This window comes from Dipodomys merriami, unplaced genomic scaffold, assembly GCF_024711535.1.
Source record: "Dipodomys merriami isolate MVZ:Mamm:240054 unplaced genomic scaffold, mDipMer1.0.p SCAF_9, whole genome shotgun sequence".
Lineage (NCBI taxonomy): Eukaryota > Metazoa > Chordata > Mammalia > Rodentia > Heteromyidae > Dipodomys > Dipodomys merriami.
This window is the reverse complement of record NW_027206512.1, coordinates 16,035,977-16,059,887: the sequence shown is the minus strand read 5'-3', so window position 1 is coordinate 16,059,887 and position 23,911 is coordinate 16,035,977. Positions and strand designations below refer to the sequence as shown.

The 23,911-nt window shown below is 39.1% G+C and overlaps 1 protein-coding gene and 1 non-coding gene across 3 annotated transcripts in view; both read right to left on the bottom strand.

The window, feature by feature from the left end:
• Rasgef1b (RasGEF domain family member 1B) overlaps positions 1-23,911 on the bottom strand; it is a 564,489-nt gene that overhangs the window by 138,162 nt on the left and 402,416 nt on the right. For both annotated transcript variants that reach the window (XM_070012940.1, XM_070012941.1), the window contains exon 4: positions 4,542-4,622. In XM_070012940.1, coding sequence (XP_069869041.1) covers positions 4,542-4,622 — 81 coding nt within the window. The remainder of the gene's footprint in view (positions 1-4,541; positions 4,623-23,911) is intronic.
• On the bottom strand, positions 2,088-2,194 carry LOC138821123 (U6 spliceosomal RNA). The gene has a single exon (XR_011370062.1). It is a non-coding gene; the product is annotated as a U6 spliceosomal RNA (small nuclear RNA).

Here is a 23,911-nt window from a genome sequence, read left to right as displayed (position 1 = left end):
CTCTCTTGGTCTAAGATGGTGATTCCAGCTTCTAGCAACAAACTATATTCTAGCCAGAAGAGGAGAAGGATTTCTCCATGTAAGAAATCACCTATAAACATACACAACTTCATCTCATGTCCCATTGGCCATACTCTAGGCCTATAATCACCTCTAGAAGTAAGGAAGGATAAAAACATAGTTATCAGCTAGGTGGATCTATGCCCAGCTAAAAGCTCTATTATTTTAGGACAAGTAAGAAATAGATCTCCTAACTTGAAATTTCCCTTCAGCTTCTTACAAAAAGTGCTCCCCAATACATAATGCATTTTGCATTTTTGCCTCAGTGTCTAGAAACTCAATGTATTGAGAAAAGATATTCAGCCATCTCAGAGGTATTCATAGAAAAAAAATTATGTTTATCTACAACTATAGAAATCTATCAGCTTGCTTTGTTAAGAGTCATTACCTTCTGTTTATTCTGCTATCTTACTTTATTATTTTTTGGAAACACCAGGCCATAGATTGGTTTTGGGTTTGTCTTCTCTATATTTGGGGATCATTGAGAGCCCTAAATAATAAATGGCAAGTTCAAGGCATTTCTCATAGAACTAATGCTGTCCATCCAGACCTAGACATGATAACATCATATTCATTGACTTGCAAAGGGCTGTGACCAAGAAATTAAGCCTAAAAGTGCTTCCATTTGCTAAGTTAAATAGATGTTAAAGGACATTTACCCTATGCATTTTTTTTCTAAACACAAAAGACTAAAGGTTAACCTGGAAAAAGGACATTTCTAACTTATTTCTTCCCATAGATGTCTCCGAATTTTGAAAGAAAGCAGTTCTGTGCTTTGGTGGCTCTGAGTCCACAAGTTCTTTTGTTTTTATCTGTTGTTTATTCAGTTACTTCCACCTGGTTCCATCAGCTTCCTTTTTGCTTACCCAGAAACACAAAAGGCCTAGGGAGTTTGTTTATTTTTTTTAGCCATCCTACCATATAATAACACAGCTATCCTGCTATGCAGTTTATCTTTGCATTTCCTTCTGGTCATGCAAAAATAATACATTCAAGTTACCTTTCTTTGGATCCAAGACACATTTACCTGTCACCTAAGTTCTTTAGAGAAAGGTGGATGGGCATACCCTAACAGTTTTGCCTGTTGTGATTGCAGAAGTCAGAGCATTCTACTGGGTTGTTTGACTTGCACAGCATGCACAATGCCTTGCTGACATAGTAGCACCCCTGAGAAATTGAGTTTCCTTCCATCCTCTAATATTACCTATTTGCCCAAAGCCCCACTTTTGTCTCTACTATCTATCTAATTCCTTTTCAGTCATCTACTTTGGATCTCTTGATAATTTATTGAAATCCTGAAACCCTTTTTGTATTTTTTTTGTGTTTACTGGTAGCTTGTGCAACCTCTTGGGAGTAACGTGTTTACTGTCAAGCATGTTCAAGTACTCTGGCTTAATATTACCTACAAATTACAAAGAAAAAAAGGTCCTCTAGTTGTATCACTATAGAGTTTAATGGGCTAAGTTTAGACTGAGCTTTCACAACACAATGTTTAGCAGCTGCAAGGGGAAGGAACACAAAGCTGCCAGGTTATCCCTAGGAAATCCCAAGACACATATTTATAGTATTTGCACTTATTTACATAAATTTGTATGTTCCATTCAAAAGGCACACTGACTCCAGTTATGTAAAATAAACCACTCAATTCTTCTCTATCTGAGGGTGGATAACCAAATATCTAGGTTTGCTTGCTTGTGGCCCAGGGTGATTTTCTTTGGCATTTCCTCTTCCAAGAGCTTCCTTCTTTATTTCTGCCATCTGATCATAATCATTACAAAAAGGAGTTAGAATTTAGTCGTGTTATTAAAGCTAGCTGGTTCCAAAATAGTCTTTTTTTATTTAATTTTTTTGCAAAGATGCTGTACAGAGGGGTTACAGTTACATGAGTAAAGCAATGAGTACATTACTTGTCGATTATTGTTACCCCTATCCTTGTTGTTGTCCTACTATCCATTCCCTCCCCCACCTCACACACTCCTCCTCCCCATGCGCCGCCACCCCCCCCCCCCCGGTCCAATATACTGTCCAAAAATATGGAACGTTTCAAGAATTTGCATGTTACCCTTGTGGAGGGCCCATGCTAATCTTCTCTTCATTGTTCCAGTTTAAGTATATGTGCTGCCGAAGCGAGCACCAAAATAGTCTTTCCTGTATAATGAACTCACATTAGAACTCTGTTTTCCAATTGCGCTTTTCACAAGACCCTTCCTTTCTCCATTGCAAGGAAACACTAGTCCCAGATTCAGCTGCAACACCATTTAGGGGTGGTAGACAATCCCTGTGGCTCCTGCCTTACACCCACAGGAAGAGTTTTTGTTAGTGAGGAAGATAGTTTGGATTCTGAGATTAACCATAAGTGTCAATTACCCACCTGTAAATGCTACCTTCCTTTGGCTCCTATAATTGAAGGTTGACTCTGTTTCTATTTTCCGTATCAATTCTCCCCTCCAGGTGGATAGATATGAGAGTGATTGCAATATGAATTCATTATAGAAATTTACAGCAATTGTACATAGCCAAGAAAACAGAGCTATGTGAAAGGAGAGAGCAAGACTGTCCTTTGGAAACAATCTTACTCAAACTAAGATGGCCCTGGTGACACTTCATAGAACCCCTAGCTGATAATTGCTTGGCAGAAGAGGAAGACCAGAGCTTCATACAGAAAAACACAGAGTGATCATAGAACATTCGATACATTTTCATCCTCTGAGAAGCATTCTGAAAAGTCACTTTTTGACTTTCTTTTGTTGTTGTGTGGCTTGAACTCAGGGCCTGAGCTTTTTCACTCAAGGCTAGTGGTCTACTACAGCTCTACTTCCAGCTTTCTGGTGGTTAATTGGAGATAAGAGCCTCATGGACTTTTCTGCTGAGCTGCCTTTGAACCATGATCCTCAGATCTCCTCCTCCTGAGTAGCTAGAATTACAGGCCAGAGCCATAGGCACCTGGCACTCTGACATTTCTAGACTACAATTTCTGTTCCTCATTAGGACTAGGAAACCACACAATAAACTGAGGTTTATTCATTGGATTGAAAAGCAATTTAGTTAATGGCTTCTCTCCCATTTTACCAACAAAGTAGTGGTTTATTTAGATCTCATATAAACAAAGTAAAATACATGGAGCTGGAAGGGGCAGCTGTGGAGTCAAACAGGGAATATTGGAACCGTTGCCAACACATTTGGTGACATCTAGGGAGTATTTTGTTGGTTGGTTAGTTGGTCATCTTTGAGCCAAATGAAACTCTTAAGTCAGCAAAGGGAAAGTGCAAACCTCACTGAACATAAAGTACTGAAACACAGTCCCTGGAAAAGCTGGCCTTGCTTCTTACTCCTCACTAGGCCTGCAGAAGTTCAGCCCTGTTGACAGTGCAGCAGGAGAGTAGATCCTCAGGTCACACCGATTTCACACTTCATACAGCTGCCTGGGCAAGACTCAGAGCCAGCAAAATTACCAGGAATTATCAGGGAAAAGAGATTCATTTCCTTCTGAAAACTTAAGTATATGGGCTGGGCCCACATACACCTATAAAATCCCTGTTTAAAGACCTTCTATGCATTTGATTTAGCTTTTCCAGTGACCTTGCTTTGTTTGAGATGTAGGATTGCCTGTAATCTGCAGACTTCCTTGATACAGCAAAGGACAGGAAGTGGGTGGAGACCCCCAGAACACTGGGGTTCTTCTACTAAAATGTCCCTAAGTATCTTTGAGCTACTCAGAATTCTGCTTCCCTTCTCCCAGCTCCCAGTTCTTGAGTGGAACAAACTGGGGCTGGTTTCTCTAGACTTACATTTCAGCTTTTCATTTATGCATACATTCAATTCATTTACATAACTCATCCAATGCTTGGATACACAGTGAACAAAATGGGTAAAAGATAAGAAAAGCCAGGGAAGTAGCTCAATGTCACATGGCCAATGGAAGGCAGCTGGGATTTAAACCAGGCAGACTGGATCCAGGAAGCCCACAGTCTTACTATAGGCCTCTATACTCCCTAGCAGGCTTGTTAATTTGTGACTCTAAGACCAGACTAGTAGCAGGTCAGGCAGGCATACACTCAGAACTTCTAGAGACAATGATCTCGAATCCTCAAAATGGCTTCACTGATCAATATTTTAAAATAAGATATTGTGTCTGAATGTCACAGTATGATGTCAGTAAGTACAAGTACTTAGTCTCCTTCCAACAAGATGCAAGGTGAGCCAAATTGCTGAGAGCACAATATTGAAAGAAGGTAGGAAGGACCCCACTGGGGTAGAAGTGGAGGCAGGGGCTAAGGCCCAGGATATCCATCAATGTTTCTCTGGCTCAAGACTTTGCCTAGAGCAAATCTCACTAGTGTCAAATAATTCAGATTTGGGATTTTATCAGGCACATTTCTGAGAACAATTGGATTATCTGGTTCAAATAGCTCAAAACAAAATAAAATAACAGCCAATTGGCTCACCCCCTACTGTTTGACAACAAATAGGTGCATTCTTACTTTGGCAACTGGCTTGTCAATCAGCGGGCTTGTGAAGCAAGCTGAGCTTACACTGCTGTACACAGGTTTCCATGGCTGCTCCTGCAGGAGAGAAAACAGAAGAGACTTCAGGGACTTGGCTGACTTTCCTGCTGCATGGAGCCATTCTCCACTACTTACAACAGTGCCTCAAGCACTGGAAGTTGACAGCTGGAACTCTAAATACCTGAGTCAGCATTCTGCACAGCTTTGTCTGTCTGAAGCCTGTACAAACCCATTTACCCTTGCACAGGGACAGATTTCCAAACCATTTATGACATTTTGAAAAATCCATACACATGTGTTGACAGAAATTCAGAATAATTTTAGCTTTATCTGCTAAGGTCTCTTCTGACAGCATAGATCGGGTTGTGTGAATCTTCTTTTTTCCTTTTCCTTTTTAAAAAATAACTTTACTCATACTTCTTTGCCTAGAAATAATGTGATAGTGTGTAGGATAATTTCCTAAGTTCTTTACTTACTATTTAGAACCTAAATAACTCTTTACGTACTTTTGCGGCTTTATCTCTGTCTCCATCTCACAATTTACTTTAAATCTTGTCCAAGTTTTTGTTGTGGGGGCAGTAGTGGGATATTTTTTTGTGCGTGCATTAGTATCTAATTTATGTCTTTTGTTTATGCTGCGCCTAGTTCCTAAAATACCTTTACTGTCTCCTTGTGAGTGCCTTAAATAGACTATAAACTACAGTCAAATACCCCAGGAAACATTTCAACCAGTCTCCTCCACTTCTAAACTTTTTCCTTGACTCAGGGGCCGATGGCTCTCATTGCTGGAGATCATATCACAGTCTGCTAGGAGAGTCATTGAGGACAGAAAGCTTATGTTTGGTTGTCTTGAATCTAGCAGAGTTCTTACACATTATAGACTTTTGTCTCACAATTAGTAAACTTTTCCTTACTCAGCTGAGTCTTTTAATGTATGTATCAATTTCCATAAAATTTCACTAGATCCTGCTGTCTCCAGCGACTAGCCTCAATTCTTACAATGTACATTTCTCCAGTCTTGTAAAAGAGACATCAGGAGACTTGTTATTGAACAACAACAAAAAACCTTAACTGTAAATATTAATAAGCCCCATAAAATTAAAAATAAACTTTAACAGTGAGTTAGCAAACATTGACCCATCCCCCCTCCTGCTGTTCATTAATTGGCTATGTTTCTTGGGGTAAAGGAAGATTTCCTAGCAGTCTTTGCAAAGAAATGGAGTCTGACCCTCCAGAATCTTTTTTCCTGCTATAATGAGTTATCTTGACTCCAACCTCAATGGGGCAATTTATTTGTACTCTCCACCATAGTGGCCCTGCTTATAATTGTGGTTTCGGTTATTCACACACATCTCATGGGGTCTTTTGAGACTAATTGCTGAGATATCTATGGCCTAGAAAGGCAAAGGATATTGTCTGAGAGGGGATCCTGCAATTTCCCCTCAAGAGAAATCAAGCAAACCTCCGATGCTTCCCAGGGTCAGAAAACAGGGTCTAATGGTTGGATTCTGATATGTGGATTGCTGCCCATTAGGAGTTAAACTGAGACCAGCAACTCATTTCACAGGTCATGTTCCAGCCATCAAAGTGTAATTACCATCAAACCCCACTGGCTCAGGTCCCAACCATATTAGTGAATGCATGAGTGAAAGTTCCAAAGGATCACATTACCAACTTCCACCTTCCAGAGATAAAAAGACAGTGAATGGCACCAGGGAAAAAGGCTAAAATATATCAAGTTCAGACTGCAACTTTTTTTTTTTTAATGAAAATCACAGTTGTGCTGTGTTGATGATCTGGAAACATGATTCTGCTTCTAGGAAGCCAATCTGCAGAAGTAATAGATGAATCTAAAGAACTCTGCCCTCCAATCTGAGATTGGTCCAGTTGCTATGGCAACATGTACCCAGTTTTCTAAGGTAGGGGTTTGTGCAGCCCAGTTTTCTTTAGACCAAACATCCAGTCCCTTTGATGCCTTTGCATTAGTTATAGGTAAGACTAAAATAACCCAGCTGTTGTCAAACATGACTTTTTTATGTAGAAAATGTTTATTTGGTAAGAAAAGTAACTTACAATTTTGGACCATGTAGAAAAAGGGAATTTCTGAAATAAGTATATGCAAAACAGAGTGATTATTAAAGTGTTTTATTTTACTATTCCTTTTCTCATTCCAGTCTTTCTCCAGGGTTTTGTTTGGGAGGTTGGAATTCCCTTTCCTTCCCTTCCCTCCTCTCCTGTCCCCTCCCTCCAGTCCCCTTGTCCCCTCCCTTCCCCCTCCCATTCCTCCTTTCCCTTCCTTTCTCCCTCCCTCCCTGAGTACTCTCTCTCTCTCTCTCTCTCTCTCTCTCTCTCTCTCTCTCTCTCTCTCTCTCTCTCTCTCTCTCTCTCTCTCTCTCTCTCTCTCTCTCTCTCTCTCTCTCTCTCTCTCTCCATTCTGGAGCTTTTCAGGTCCTGGATACTGGCTCTTAGCTTTTGCAGTCAAGGCTGGCACTCTACCACTAAAGCTATACCTCCACTTCTGTTTTTTGGGGGGTGACTTTCCTGTCCTGACTGGCTTTGAACCTCGATCCTCAGATTTCAGCCTCCAGAGTAGCTAGGATTACAGGCAAGAGACACTGGCACCCAGCTTGGTGTTTACTTTTGTTTCCTTCATGACTCATCTCTTGATGAACGAGGTTTTTGTGGATACTGAAGATGCACTCAGAACAAGGAAAACTGAATAGACAATTATAGAAAAGATGTTGAGCCCTGCCACCCCAGACAAATTAGCCATCTTCCCCAGATTTCTGCAAAATGAGAGCAACTGCTGTCCCTTTATCTTCTCATGATAACATTCAGAGCATTCCAAAAAAAAGCTACAGAGCTTCTCAGAGACCTTCATAAGAAATATACCTCGTGTTAGTTTTCTAAGATTGGGCTCCCAAAAGGAGATCAAACCAGGAAGACTTTGAACTGTAATTATAGCCTTTACTGTTTATCTTGGTGCCTGAAATATAAGAGCAACTGCTGGGGCAAAAGGACAGAAGTAGTCCAGGATTTTAAGCAGGAAAGAGGGGGTCATCTGGCAGCGTGCCTGGCTGACTGAGCATGGCAACTGGGCCAGGTGGCACCTGCTTAGCAGCTATCACTGGGAAGCACAAAAGATCTTAAAAACTGTGAAGGAAAGAGGCATCCTCCCTCAGAAATCTGACATTACACTGTCTATAAAATATAGGCAATATATGTCCATCAGCTTCCTACCAAATAGAACAAAGTGTTCTATTTGGGAATGGAAGCAGAGTCTACATTAATGATTACAATTCCTTCCTCTAACCTCACCCTGTCACTTTATTTCCATCTCATTTTCTTTTTGCACTGAGAACAAGTGTAACTGCATCTTGTATCTGTGAAATGCATGTGCTTTGAAAGAGCTGTTAAGAAATCATTTAGCCATGCTTCACAATGCTCAAATGCCACGAGAACTGTTTCTGGAACCTGGGATGCTTAAGAGAATGGTGACATTTCCAACACTCAGTGGGAAAGGAGGAAAAAGAAAGTTTCTGGCACAGGATGTGTCCCTGATAACTGATATTTTCCCTGGCCCCTGCTCTCCCTGCCCCCAACCTGGTAGCTAAGATCAACTCAGAGTGACTTGGTTCACCCCACCCATCCCAGCTGGAGCTCCTTCCTTGGAAGGGTCAAGTACACAGACACAGGGTGAGGTGGCCTTGGGAAAGGAGGAGAACTGGGTGGAGGGCGCTGACTCACTCAGCTGCACCAGACTTCCTCCCATTTTGGTAAACTCCAGTACACTGCACATACTGCTGAATCCTCCACCTTTTTTTTTTTTTGGCTATTATTACAGACATTTGAGCAGAGAAAGGGTCACAGGGGAGAACAACTCAGAGGCATGATAGTTTTTAAGTTTCCTAGGCAAGGATTCTGTGAAAGCCTGACCTGCTTGTGCAGCCCCCAGAGCTTCCCGCTGTCCTCATTTCCCTTCAATGCTCTGCTAAATTTTTGCATTTAAATTTCCATTTCTTGGCTGTTTGCCATGTTAATTTTTTTTGACGTCTCCTGTGCACTTATCTTCCTTCACAAGGTTTTATGCATCTTCCTTACCACCTGCATCTACCACGAGCCTGCCATTATGTAGAACATTAAAACAAGTATTGTGGGAAACATTCCATATCAATGGCACTAGGGAAGGAGAATGCACATTATGGCCCTCCTGCACCCATGGGTCTCCTACAGTCTTTATCCAAAGGTGTGTGTATTTACGTCAACTTCATTTTGTGTGACACTTTTGTGTCCACCTGGGATGACAGGTTATTTTCTAAATTTATACTTAGTCCAGATTGAGAGTGTTTATAATATTTAGTCACATCCAAAAGGTAGTATGTAATGTATTTGATAAGTTGATGCTTTTATATTGTTTCTCTTTTTCTTCCCCTACAATTAAAAACACTTCCCTTTTATCTTTCATTTCTAAAAGCATAATTCCTGGAACAAAGATGAAAACATGTCTATAGTTGTTCTTATCCAAAAGGATTGGTTGGCATGGCCATTTGTAATATACAGTGTATATGATATTCACATGTATGAGTGTATTCATACTACATGCACACACACACACATACACACACACACACACACACACACACACACATGTATGAGCAAGCACCAGTTCTAGGACTTGAATGAGACTTGAACCCAGGGCTTTGTGCTGTCTTAAGACTGGCTGCCTACCACCTAAGCCACAGTTTCATTTTAGCTTTGTTTTTTAGGGTGGTGAATTGGAGATCAGAATCTCATGGACTTTCCTGTCCAGGCTGACTTCAAACCTTAATCCTCAGATCTCAGCCTCCTGAGTAGCTAGGATTACAGGTGTGAGCGCCTGGCACCCAGCTATTGCCCCTATTATTTAAAACAACAAACACATGAGGAAAATGTCATGTTCACCTTGTCTTTCAGGCTGAAGATACTAAGTGTCATAAGGGTTGCATAACTCAGTGTGAGATGATGAACAGTGACCGTTGATGACTTCACTGGTTTAAAGTGCTACTCTACCCAACACCTCACTTTTTTCAATCAGCAATTGCTTACTGGGTGTCTAGTGTAAAATTTCTTCAGCCTGTGTCACAGTGAAACACTTAACATGGAGCTTGAAGCATGTGATCAAATTCCATCTTTGTACTTTAGCTAGAATTTATATAAGCTCTTGGAATTTGCTAAACTTCAGTTTCCCCCAATGTAAATGGAATGATATCTATATCAGAAGCTTATGTGGAAGATATAAATTGAAATTCTAGCCAAACACCAGGAGCTCATCCTGTAATCTTACCTACTTGAGAGGCTAAGAATAGAAGGATCATGGTTCAAATTCAGCTTGGGCAGAAAAGTTTATAAGACCCTTTTCTCAAACCATGATGGGCAGAGTATCAGATGTCTGCCACCCTAGTTACTTGAGAAGCTCAGACTGGTAGGACTGCAGTACTAGGCCAAGACTCTACTCAACAGAAGAAACTGGGCATGAAGACACATACTTTTCATCCCAGTAATGATGGAAAGTCTAAAATGGGCAGAGGCCTACACAGAACATGAGATCCTCACTCAAAAATTAAACATCATGAGAAAGAGCTGGGGCATGGTTCAGGCATAAAGGCCCTGCCTAGTAAGTACAAGGCCTTGAGTTCAAACCGCCAGAGCTGAAAAATAATTAATTAATGAAAGAATTAAATTCTCTCAGCAAAGAAATCTACACTAAAAAAATCACTGCTGTTATTTTCATATTAATTTATTATTCTCCCTAGGAGCCTTCTTAAGAGTTAAGCAGAAGTATAAGACCCTCTATATAAACCTCTCTATATAATGTAGTTTACAGATTTCCATTCCTACTATCAATTGGAAAATTATTCTCTAGGATCTATAACTTGGCTCTGCGATGTTTCATAATAAATTTTATATTAAGTAGTTGAAAGATTGGAAGGGAGTGAGGGAGGTGGGCAGGAAGGGATAATGGGAGAACAACAAATGCTCGACAAGAAATGTACTCATTACCTTACTCACATAACTGTAACCTCTCTGTACAGCATCTTTACAATAAAATAAAATTTTTTTAAAAGATTGGCAGTGTAAAATTTTATCAGGGGCTGGGAAGGTGGCCCAGTGGTAGAGCACTTGCCTTGCATGCCTGAGGCCCTGGGTTCACTTTCTCAGCACCACATAAGCAAAAAGAAAAAAGCCGGAAGTGGTGCTGTGGCTCAAGTAGTAGAGTGCTAGCCTTGAGCTGAAAAGCTGAGGGACAGCGCCTAGGCCCAGAGTTCAGGCTCCACAACTGGACCAAATATATATATATATATTATCAAATTGTTTATATAAAATTATAATTATAAAATAAGTAAGGTTACAAAAATTATTTCAAAGGTAAATAAATTTAAATAATATACTTATTTAAAAATATTAAATACAGTAATATTCAATAATTTTATATTAGAAATCAAAAATATAAATTTATGAACAATAGAGGCTGGGACATGGCTCAAGTGGTAGAACATCTATCTATCAATTGCAAAGTCCCCAGTTAAACTCCAATAATGCCCAAAGGAAATAGCACTTATATATTCAAAGTTTATAAAACAAATGTTTAAATATTTGATTAGTGTATATTTATTACATAATAGAGTTTCACCATGGTATTTTTGGCAAGCATATATTATACATTGGTCAGATTTAATCTACTCTATTTCATCTATTCTATATGTAAAATAAAATTTTATGTATTTTAAATATTTTTTGAAGTAATCAATTATGAGTTAATCAGAAAGGAACAGATTTATACAAGTAAATGCATATAAAATAAGCAAATTTGCCTATAAATAAGATAATCACAACATGGTACAAAATATGCTGTCCTTTTAGGTTGAACAGTTGGATTTAAAAATTGATTTTGGAATTTACTTGATATGAAATCTCTTTGGGGTCTGATTTCTTCAGCAGCAAAACATATAGTATATTATTTTCTTAGTTGACCCAGTAAGGCAATATATTTTAAAACAATCGATAATCTTTGAGGTATTTCAAAAGAGAGGTATACAAATTAGATGTCTCTTTGAAAAGATAAAACCAAATCATGTGCAAGTTACACCCTACAACAGTCTGTTCCCTGTAGCATATAAACTCTAAATACTCTAAGAGTTCAGAAAAGATATAAAGGGAAATGAAAATGAGAAGTCATCTACTTAATAGTGAGAAAAGATCACATAGGAAGAACTAATTGTGTCTAGTTCCCAAATGTCAATGGAGGTCAACTTCATGACCAAAATGATTCCAGAAGTGTAAGCTCTATGAGACTCAAATCTAACCCGATTGTAACAGTGTTTTCCATGGGGAGAGTGGGGAAGGAGAGGAGAGAAAGAGGGAGGATAGGAGGAAGGAAACCGGGGGTACTGTAACCTAAGACTTGCAGCAAATTGGCAAAAGGTGTGAATAGATAAGAGGCAACTCATAGCCTCTCCCTTGCAATTTTGGAAGTCCTTGCCCTGGGTGCCCCAGAATACAGCTGTATTTAGAGGCAGGGTCTTTAACAAGGTAATAAAATGGAAATAAGTTCACCAGGATGCATCCCAATCCAATGTGATGAATGTCTCTAAGAGGAGATTAAATTAGATACAGATGTATGCCCAGGGAAGGTTTTGTGAAGAATCAAGGAAAACACATCAACAAGCCAATGAGAGAAGCCTTAGAAGCAATCAACTCTAAGCATACCTTGATCTTGGATTTTGTTGCTTCCAGAACTGTGAGCACAAACATTACTATTGTTGGTTAAGCTACACAGTCTATGGTACATTACAATGACACCCTTAGCAAACTAATACAAGGCATCTTAGCAAAAAAGAAAGAAAGAAAGAATGAATGAACGAATGAGCAAACAAAGGAGAGAGCACATGGGCATTACTGAGTAAGGCAATAGGAAGGATTTCCAAATAAATGAGGAAGAGGGTGTAGTAATGACGAGTAACGAAGCAATGTAGACAATGGAATGGGTGGGGTTTGTATACCAGTACTGAGATGGAATTTGGGATACCTGGTATATGAGATGCTGTCCAAAGTCTAGAAGGAGAGAAGAAGACAAGTTTTATTTAAAAGGGTGGTAAATATTAAGGAGAAAGGTCTGTAGAAAACCAGGGGAGCAAATGGAGGTGAATCCTACCCACCCAGTGGTAGGCGTATCTGTGCTAAATATGCAAGGACAGAATCAAAGCTAGGCAAAGAAATAGGACGGGGGGGGGGGGGGGGGGGAGGGGGGTGGTGGTGGTGGTGGTGGTAAAGGGATATGAAAGCAGTTCCATGCAAAAACAGAGTCATGAATAGAAAGAAACAGTGAATTTTTGTGTGAACCACAAAGAATTTGGCATTGTTAGGTCTTTCAGAGTGAGACTGAGATAGTGAGAGATAGATCAGGAAAGGAAGGCAGAAAATATACAATTCTTGATATACTACTGTTTGAATGGATTACCTGGTTTTAAAAAGGAAAATAGATGCACTTGAATGAGACATGGAATGTAAACTAGGTAACTATGTAGGCTATAGTTGCCACAAGCCTGGTTGATACTCTATATCAGACTGGTAAAGCAGTGAAGAGTCTACACTTGGAAATAGCATGTGTGTGTTAGTCACATATCTGACTTTAGGAGGAAAGATGGAGTTTGGCTCACAGTTTTAAAAGTTTCAGTTTATGGTTGACTGGTTCCATCACTCTTGGCTTAAAGAGGCTAAACATTTCAAATCCATACCATAACAGGGAATTGAAATAACCAGAATGTATACATGCATTAAAAGGAGGCAGGAGAGACAAGCTGTAGACTACTGGTAGGGATTGTAAGAGAAGACATACAGTTGGTCTACCAGGAGTAGTGCACACCTAAGCACCAAAAGGCACAAAGGAGACTTAACAACTTCATACTGTTGTTTTAATAAATGATTTTAATGTAGATTTTATACTACATTTGACCTTGTTCTTCTTTTTTTATCTTAACTTGAACTTTCTACTACAGCCAAATGTTCCTGTTGTCCGCCACACATACAGTGTATGTGGTTATAGCTTAATCATTCTGAGCCATCTTTTTTTGTCCATGTTATACCACCCAATATATATGCAGGAACTTAGAAAGTTGCTACATTTTTCCAAACATTAAATTTCCCCATTTGCAAAATAGGGATGATGATCATGACTAACATCACATTGGCTAAATCAAAGGAAATAAGAGTTCTATTGGAGTATAGAAAAGAAGTTATAACACAGAACTTGGAGAGAGGGATGAGGGTTAGGGAAATAGAGAAATCTTTTGTTTTAATAATAAGAGTAATGTACAGAGGGGTTAGTTACATAAGTAAGGCAATGAGTATATTTGTTGTTGAACATTGTTACCCCCTCCCTTGTTTTCTCCACTTTCCCTTCTGCCTCCTCTCCCCACACAAGTTGTAAAGTTCATTACCAATATAGTGTCTTGTGAATATCCCTGTTGCATTGGTTCACCCTTTGTCCTTTGTCTCACCATTTTGTTATTCCCATTCCTTTCCCCAAATAAGATAATCATATATACAAGACACAAGGTACCAAAATCAAAACCAGCAACAACAGAGGATAAACCAAATGGGGGAAAATGAAGGAAAAAAGAAATAACTTCACATAGTATATTAAAAGAGAAACCTCTTGTTTCCATATTTTGAAGCTCATTTCAATTAGCATCATTTTATATGGTCATATGTACATAGTTATTGAGCTATTGTGATCCTCTGCTAGGACTATCCTAGACATATACTGATTATTTCAAATGAAGGCAACCAATGGAGCCTGTGTTTCTTTGGGTCTGCCTTACTTCACTTAATATGATTTTTTTTCCATGTCTTTTAATTTCCTTATGAAGGGGGAAATGTCATTCTTTCTGATGGAAGCATAGAATTCTATTGTGTATATATATCACATTTGCTTGACCCATTCATCTACTAAGGGGCATCTGGGTTGGTTCCATGTCTTAGCTATGGAAAATAATGCTGCAATAAACATAGTTGTGCTGGTAGCTTTAGTGTGGACTTACTTGTGATCATTTAGGTAAATGCCTAGGAGTGGGACTGCTGGATCATAGGGGAGTTCTAAGTTTAGTGTTTGAGGAACCTGAATGGAGAAATCTTAACAGATATAGTAATACTCACTGCTGTCCACCTGTACTCATACATACTTATTTTTTGAACTTAGGAAGATTTTCCATTCTTGCTTCTCCAATCTGTTCTCCACATGATATTTGGTCTTTCAAAAGAATATTTTGAGCCTTTCTTCTCCCATAATTTTCTTCTATGTTTTACTCCTTTTTTTGTTTGTTTGTTTGTTGGTCTGGGCCTGGTTGCTGTCCCTCAGCTCTTCAGCTCAAGGCTAGAGCTCTACCACTTGAGCCACAGTGCCACTTCCACTTTTCTGGTGGTTTATTGGAGATAAGAGTCTTACGGACTTTCCTGCCCAAGCTGGCTTTGAACTACAATCCTCAAATCTCAGCCTCTTGAGTAGCTAGGATTATAGGTGTGAGCCACCAACACTCGGCTGTTTTATTCCTTTTAATCAAACAATTCTAAGGTTTCCTATTGCTCTTAGGTGTTAACTAAAATTTCATCTTGGCCTACAAGGTACCTCCTGGTTAGGTTTCTTCCCCCCACCTATCCTGATTCAACATGGCACTGTTTTCCTCCTTTCATTGCCTGGAAAGTCAAGTTCTCTAGTGCCAGAGAATCTTTGCTCATGTTCTTCTCTCCTCTAGAAAAACGTCTTCTACCTGTCAGCATCCATTCCTTATTTCTCTTTTCAAAGTGGTCCAATTTTCCCTCCATTCAGTAGCTTGACTGGATATCTCATACAGTCCTATTCACTTACTTTTATGCATTCATAAAGCAAAGCACCTCTCCTATGAAACTATAGAATAACTGCAGTTGAGTTGGGCACTTTTATTGCACACATATTTGTGTGACTTTTCATTAGATCCCAAATACTACCATTCTCCATTCCCCACAATTTTAAGTTTCCTATGGGTTGGGGGTTATCTCTGTTCCTGCCTATTACTGTACTCAACTCTTATGTAGCATCTGAAATACCACAGACACTCAGCAAATATTTCTTTTTTCTTTTTTATAGAAATGTTATTGTAAAGGTGATATACAGAGGGGTTACTATTACATAAGTCAAGTTATGGCACATATTTCTTCAGGCACATATTTCTTGAATGAATAAATAAGAGCTAAGCATAAACAAATGGAGGAATTCCTAAGATAACTTTTAAAAGACTACTCAGAGAAACAGACAAAGAAAATGAACAGAGGTTTCCAAGCTGTGGGGCAATTACATATCTACAGGAAAGGAAATAGGGTAGACATAATGAGTAATTAAAACTTGCCCTACAGGCCATACTGTGGACAGAAAGCTAGCAGGATGGACAGGGCCACACCATGAAGGATCTTGGGTATCATAAAGATACAGAGAGGAAGAAAAGTGTTTTAGACAAGTAACACCTGGCTGTCTACAAGCTCTACAAGAATCCCTCTGGGTTATGGTGGTGAAGGTATTAAAGAGTGTGGAGCAGGAGGCCTGAGACCAGACAGGATCTTGGGAATTAAAACAAGGTAGTTGTATGGGAGATAGGGAGAAGAGGTTGGATCGAGAATTAATCTCTTTCCACTACCGCAGCTAATTATTGAATGACATTAAATTTTTCTTTCATAAGGCCTGGTTTCATGCCTGAGCCTGGCAGAGGCCTCACTTGATCTTTTGTATGCATCCAGTTCCATGAGGCATTCATATTATGCAAAAGGATTAGTTCTCCATGGAAGTAAAAGAGAGAAAGAGAATGGAAGTACCTCTAAGTTTGGGTGGGAAATGGGAAAAGAAAGGTGTCAACGGCATAAAACTGTGCATTGATTAGGGATCTGACTGTTAGAATAAGGTGTGTTGCTTTTGTTCTATGGAAAAGTAACAGCAGATAGGTGACATGAATAAGTCATCCAGATATAAATAAATGATAGCAGAATCTCTTCTAGATGATATGTGGCAACAAGTTCCCCATCACTGTAGCTTATTCGGGGCCAGTTCTATCGGCAGATGATGTCTGCACTACCACAGGTCTCCACACCCAGAGAGGTCTTGTGCAGGTTATAAATCTATGTGGTTCCACTGCCAAGTTCTTCATGGTTTCGCTTGTAAATTCTTCACAGGTGCCATTGCATGGGACATTGTAGGATGAACATAGCAAAGGAGGTAAGCACCGTGCATGTTGCCCCCTGCACCTATGTAGTGCTATTGTGTTCCATGAGCACAGAATTCCAGTGGAGCCACGAGGTGTGGGAGCTCAGTGAGACTCAAAGCAAGTATAAGGTATGTCATGTCCACACCTGAATAAACAGTCTCTGATGGCTCTGAAATACCAGGCTTTCATTTGTACCAGAACATGTTTCCAATGCAACATAAAGTCAGTGAGTTAAGAAACACAAACAAGCCAGGTCCTGGTGGCTTATGCTTGTAGTCCTAGTTATTCAGGAGGTAGCGATCCAGAGGATTATGGCTCAAAGTCTGCCTAGGTTAAAAAAAAAGTTTATCTCCAAAAAGCCAACCAGCCCCAAACAGGATTGAAGGCATAGCTCAAATGGTAGAGATCTGGTCAAGGTAGCACAAGGTCTTGAGTTCAAACCAGAAGACAGACTGACAGACAGATTGGAGGAAGGGTGGGAGGGACACAACTAGCCAAGGAACTCATTCTATCTTTTGTTGTATATATAATTTTCCTGTATTAGCCAATCACTTATGCTGAAAATGACACAGGATCACAAAAAGGTAGGCCAATCCACAGTCCTTCCTTTTCTGTTCTTTTCTCCTCATCAATAAGCCAAAGGAAGAAAGTGTTGGCATCATGTGTGTGTTGAGAAGTACAATAAATAAATACAACTGAGTCGGTCCATGTGCACATGTCTGGGTAAGGACCAAGTACATATGTAAGTACAAGCTACAAGTCATATCCTTTCAGTGATTCTGCACATGAGTTGAATGCTTTTCTATTTAGACTTAAAACTAACATTGTGCAATATAAAGGTGAATGATAAAATTCATACTAATCATTTAGAACTTAATTTTTCTTTACTCCAGTAGCAACAAATAGCAAATAGATAGCACCATAACAAATTAAGAGAGAAAAAGAAAGAAAACCAACCTCTATTTTTTTTCTTCTTCTTTGAACCAAAGTCTCTGCATTTACATTTTGCAAGCAGCCTGGCAATTAGTGAAGCTAGTTCTGCCGAAAGGGATCATTGCCAGGTAGCTAAGCACTAGCAAGGCAATCACCAGAGCTGTGAGCAGTTAAGAAGAGACTGTATGATTCTATTGTACTGTTAAAACTGGCCTGTCTAAAAGCTACCAGTGTGTTCTTGGCCTATTTAATATACAAAACCAACTTATACTGTAGCAAATTTATCTTGGTGTACTGCCAGAGAACTCTAATAAATTATACTTTATATACCACAATATTTTCCTTTAACCATATATTCAAGTAAAACACAAGTGGCAGAGGTACTCAAATTATGTTTCAAAATCACCAACCATCTAACAACTTTTTTGGTATCTGAACACAGGGCCTTGAGCTTGCTTGGCTGCCTTGGCTTAGCTGGTGCTCTACCATTTGAGTTACATTTTGCTGATTATTTTGGAAATGGAGTCTTACTGACTTTTCTAACCAGGTTAGCTTTGAATGAGGATTCTCTGGATCTCAGCCTCCTGAGAAGCTAGGATTACAGGTATGAGCCACTAGCACCTGGCTGACTCCCAAATTTTGAACTTTATCTAGTTTTCACACCAGTGAACACACTAACTCAAGATTCTAGCTAAGCTTTGAATTCTGAGACCATAGAGACAAACAATATATCTATTCAAACAGATGTAAGGAGTCCACATTAATATAAATGTTAATCCAATTTTTTAAAGAGGAAATAACCATTTAGCCTTTATGTCTAAATACAACTTTCATAGACAAGTAAGTAAATTTAAGGACTTTCTCATTTATAGGGTTTTCTCTGTTTCCCAAGCAGAGTATTCTGGCTGCTATTCACTTTTTCCTCCTATGGACTGTTGGATTCATTTTATTCATTAATTCTGGAAGAACAAACATAGTAATAAGGACAGAATCTTAATCTGTCTCCTTTCCTTGAAGTTAAAATTGCATAATTACTCTACAGTTTCTAAGAAGCACATACAAGAATAACATTCCATGCAATAAAAGCCTTAACTAGCCTTCCTCCAAGTGTCTTGTATTACTAGGAATTAGATGAGGTTAGCTGGCAGATGATATGCCAATGGTGTCATAAGCCACAAGTGTGCTTCTCCCACAGACTTGACAAGTGAGGAAATTCTAAGTGCAGAAGCACAGTGAATCATTGATTACTTATAGCTGACCCTTCTTTTCCAAAAGAAAGACATTTATTCTATGATTAATCACTAGCAAAAGGCTAAATGTGTAAGGTACCTGGAAGAAATATTGGTTATAATTTACTATAAAAGAAAAGAAAAAAATATTAAAGGGGAATGATCTCTTAAAATTAAGTTTGGTAAGAAATAGTCCTGGGGCCAGGCATAGTGATACATGCCTATAGTTCCAGATATTCAAGGATGGTTTGAAGTCAGCCCAAGCAAAAAGTTAATGAGACTGGGTCTGGTGAAACAAGCCAGACACGGTGGCTCATCCCTGCAATTCCAGCTACACAAGAGCCATAGGTAAGAGGACCGCACCTGAATCTAGACATGGACAAAAACAATGAGATCCTATCTGAAAAGTAACTAAAAGCAAAATGGGGGTTTGGGGTATGGCCAGACAAATGTGAAGTCCTGGATTCAAACTTCAGTTATACCAATAAGAAGAGAAAGGAAATTGTACAAAGAGATGCATCAGTGACAGCCACAGAGGCCATATGAGATGTCCCATGCAGTGTCTGTCCATCACCAGGGCTTGGCCTTCTGTGCATATATGTTCTACCTCACAGTGATGGATGAGCCAAAAGTAGCCCTACCATTTTAATTGCAAATTTAATGAGACCAAAAAAGTCCCACTAAAACATTTATCCACATTGTACACTCTCCTCAGGTGAACTATATTCTCCTAAGTACCTACTTGTGATCATGATGTCAGTGGTCAGGTGCAGTAGCATTGTATAGAAGCAATTACAACTGCTGGTTAGTTCTGAACCATACAGGGTTTGAAAGCAGAATACAGAGAGCAACAGGGATGGCTGTGTGGAAGTGTCCGGGGAAACATCTACCAATGGGATCAGGGATCTGGCTCAGGTGCTCATTTTAGTATTCAGTTATCAAACAAACCCTTTCAGTTCATTATAAAATGTGAGCCATTGCCCGAGTTTTACTTAGAAGAACACGGAATTTAGCATCAGATCTGGGGCTTGACTCCACACAAAGGAAAGAAAGACACTACTATCATTTCTATTACCTGTCCTACCTGCCTTGAAGTTTTTGTTGTAACTGACCACCTGGTAAGACACAGAGATGCAGGCCTTGTTGACATGACCTTTCATCCTCCAAGCCATATTTCATGAGATAAAGATAAAGAGCATCCTTTAAAAATGATTTGTCAAGTTTTTTCATATTTATGTATTTCTATTATCTGTAAGTAGGAATACAAAGGGGTTTCATTGCAACATGTCAGTTTATGAGTACAAGGCACCTTGATTAATGTCATCCCTCTCATAATTCTACTCTATCTTTTTAAAAACTAGATAGTATTGTACCACACAAATATTCATTTAACCAGCTGGAAATATTATTCTTTATTTTAGTACAGAAGATGAATGCCAAGGACATTTTTGCTGCAAAATTAATGGTGAAAAATAAAGATAAACAAACAGTGATGGGACATATTTTAAGACATGGGGTCATCTCTGCTCTGTGTCCTTTAATGTGCCTGGCTTTCCTCTTACAGGCTTCTCAGACCTCACGGGCCAAGGAACTGAGATAATGATAACAGGAGTTAGCCCTCTCCGCTGAGGTTCAGGGTCTCCCACTCAGCAATCTGAAGCCAGATCATGACCCCATCCAGGCAGAAACCCTTTCTCACCCCTTCTTTCAGTTATTTCCTCAAAGGCAACCATCACTCTGATTTCTAAAACCATCGAGCTCCGGCCTGATTCGATTCTTCTCAAACTTCATTTAAGTGAAATTCAGAATATATCCTTTTGTGCCTGAATCTTTCCATTGAGTTTCATTGTGCCCTTCTGGATGGCTGTCATTCATTCACTTTCCTTGGTCGATAGTATTCTTTTCTGTGAATATATAACAATTTACCCATTTCACTGTTGACAGACATTTGTGTTGTTTTCATTTGGGGGCTGTTATAACCAATGCCACTGTAGACATACATCTTTATTCAAACTTTCCATGACTCACATGCCCATTCTCTCCATGGATATATAACTGGGAAAGCGATGGCTGTATCTTAGGTGTCCAATTTGAGTAGACATGTGCCATATTTTCTAGACTGGCTGTAGTAACTTCACTTCCTCCAGCAATGGCTTTCCTTTTTCTTTCTTTTTTGTTTTTGCCAGTCGTGGGGCCTGAACTCTGGGCCTGGGCACTGTCCCTCAACTTTTCAACTCAAGGCTAGTGCCCTACCACTTGAGCCACAGCACCACTTCCAGCTTTTTCTGCTTATGTGGTGCTCAGGAATCGAACCCAGGGCCTCATGCTTGCAAGGCAAGCACTCTACTATTAAGCCACCTTGCCAGCCCCCAGCAATGGCTTTTCATACATATATTATACTACTAAAATTACCCAGAGCTGGTTTCTGTTGCTTACAAATAAGAATCATAAGATATCTGAAGAAAACCAGAAAGAAGAAGAGTATTCCAGATTAATAAAGCAAGAGGCCATTATATGAGTATCTTGGATTTGAGTGCTCACCAAGCAGAGACTGTGCCAATGTGCATGGACACATACACTCATGCGTGTGCACGCACACACACGCATACACACACATACACACACACCTACCACAGACATATACCCACTCCTATATAGATGAATGGCCAGAGATAATCTCACCATGTTTATGCTCCAATTTTACAGCAAGTACTAGGAAAAAACTCTATGAAGTAGGTATGATAAACTATATTTAGTTTAAGAAACTAAATTCATAAAGTTGTATAATTTGATTAAGATCAATTGTATATAATGACAAAGCAGGAATTTGAACCCAAGATTGTTCAGCTCCAAAGGCTGTGTCATTCACCAGTATACCACTTTGACATTGAGTCTATTTCAGTGCTAAGAATTGGTTAATTTCTGAATAGTATTTGAAATATATTTGCTTAACTTTAAATAATATTATAAAGTACCAACCATACCCAGTGTTTGTGTAGTGTTCCAGGCAAGATGGTGGATGTGTCGTTAGACAGAACATTTCAGGGAGTGGAACACATGACAAATTGTGAATATTCTTAATTTACTGGCAGCTACTCATGCTGCATTCCAACTAAACAAGAAACAAAGTCTTAGGTAATAATTGTAACCCATCATAAAATATTTGACACCCCAAATCACTACAGGTCAGAATGGTGCTAAGTCATAAAGAGTGATCTGCTTCTTCATGATCTGCACTCAAGTCATTTTGGGGAAGGGGAAGGGTGCCATATTTTCAGCATGTTCACAGCGTAGAAAGAGAATATAATATTGTTTGTTGTGGTGTTCTGCATTATTTCAGCCTTAAATACAGAATCTGGCTATGAAAGAATGTTACAGATTGTCAGGCTGATATTTTGGTTGGTTAGTCAAGGGAGAGGTATTTGGCCTTGTTGCTGTTCTATTGGTGGTGATTATTTGATGTTTGATTGACATACTGATTCTGATAAATGGATGGCATTTCCTCCCATTCTTTCTTTACATTTGTATGATTCCCAAACATAGGTAACATAAAAAGAAAAGAAATTGATTAGATTTAGCATACTCTAGAGACATTTTTTTTCTTATCATGTGACTACAAAGGCAATACTGGAATCCACTTAGAAATTGTTAGAGTTAACCCCTAAGAAAGGACAAAATAAAAAGTAGAATAGAGCAATAAAAAGTTAAACTATTTTCTCTTGCACCTTTAATTTAATTACACTGTTTCATAACCAATCCTATTTTGAACACCCCTTCCAAAGAGCAGATATTGAGCAAACAGTTATAGTATCATTTGCTGCCTGCTGCTGTGAATTCACAAGTGATTACCAGACACAAATTGTGCAATGAATCAGCCTTGAAGTGAAGTGATATCTGTGCTCTTCACCCAAAAAACAGGCTAATTTCAACTTTGGCAGCTTGGGCTAATGTGAGGATGTAGCAGCCATGTGCATACACCAGTTCCTGCTCGGAGTGGTACTGTTTCAGCCTTCAGAATGTGAGCAGTAATTCCTTGACAAGTTACAGCAGGTGAGGCTGAGCACCTTTGTGTACTTCACTCTCAGTCACAGTCACAGATGGGAACATATTCCCATTCTTTGTCAGAGGAAGGCAGTCACCTCTGGAGAAAGTCAGACATGTGGTAGTGCTCAATTAACTCTTGCCAACCGTCTATACCCCAAATGAGCATTCTTTTTTAGTGTTCCCATCATTTAATTCATAATCATAAAATGATGGCTTCTCAACCATGGGTAGCTAAAGAAAAGATGGAGGGGGTTATTAAGCTCTTAACATAGAACTATTGATGTAGGTTTCATTTTTTTTTACACAAACTCAATTACAAAACTCAGGATGAACCACTATTGTTGGTTTGGACCTGGCTTTTAGAGGTTCTCACCTGCCAAAGGCATTTTCCAACCTGGTATTTAGTTCCTCTGAGTCACTATGTCTAATCCCTTAGTCCCCAGAGCATTATTTCAATGGATTTTCCTGATTTAAATGCTTGGAGAAGGTTAAATATACAAATAAAACCCAGCAACGCAGCGATTATATTTCTCTCAGCATCTTTTTATTTTTTTAGCTTGTATTCTTTGATAATTAGTATCTATACCAATAAACAGTTAAAAGAATGACAAAAATTGATGTACATGAATTCATCATTATATCTGGACTGCACCCAGACAAAATAAAAATTAAGAATTCCAGCAGTAAGCACCAAATAACTGAGAATGTAACAGGAAGTGTTTATAGAATTCATAGTGAAAGGAAGGATTGCTTGTGCCCACTTTTATTCAGGATAGTTCCTTTGTTCTTTGATTGATTGTGACCTTTGGTCTCTGAAACATATTTGCTTTGTCTGAAATTCAGAATGCAGTTAAATGGCAATCCTACCATCAAC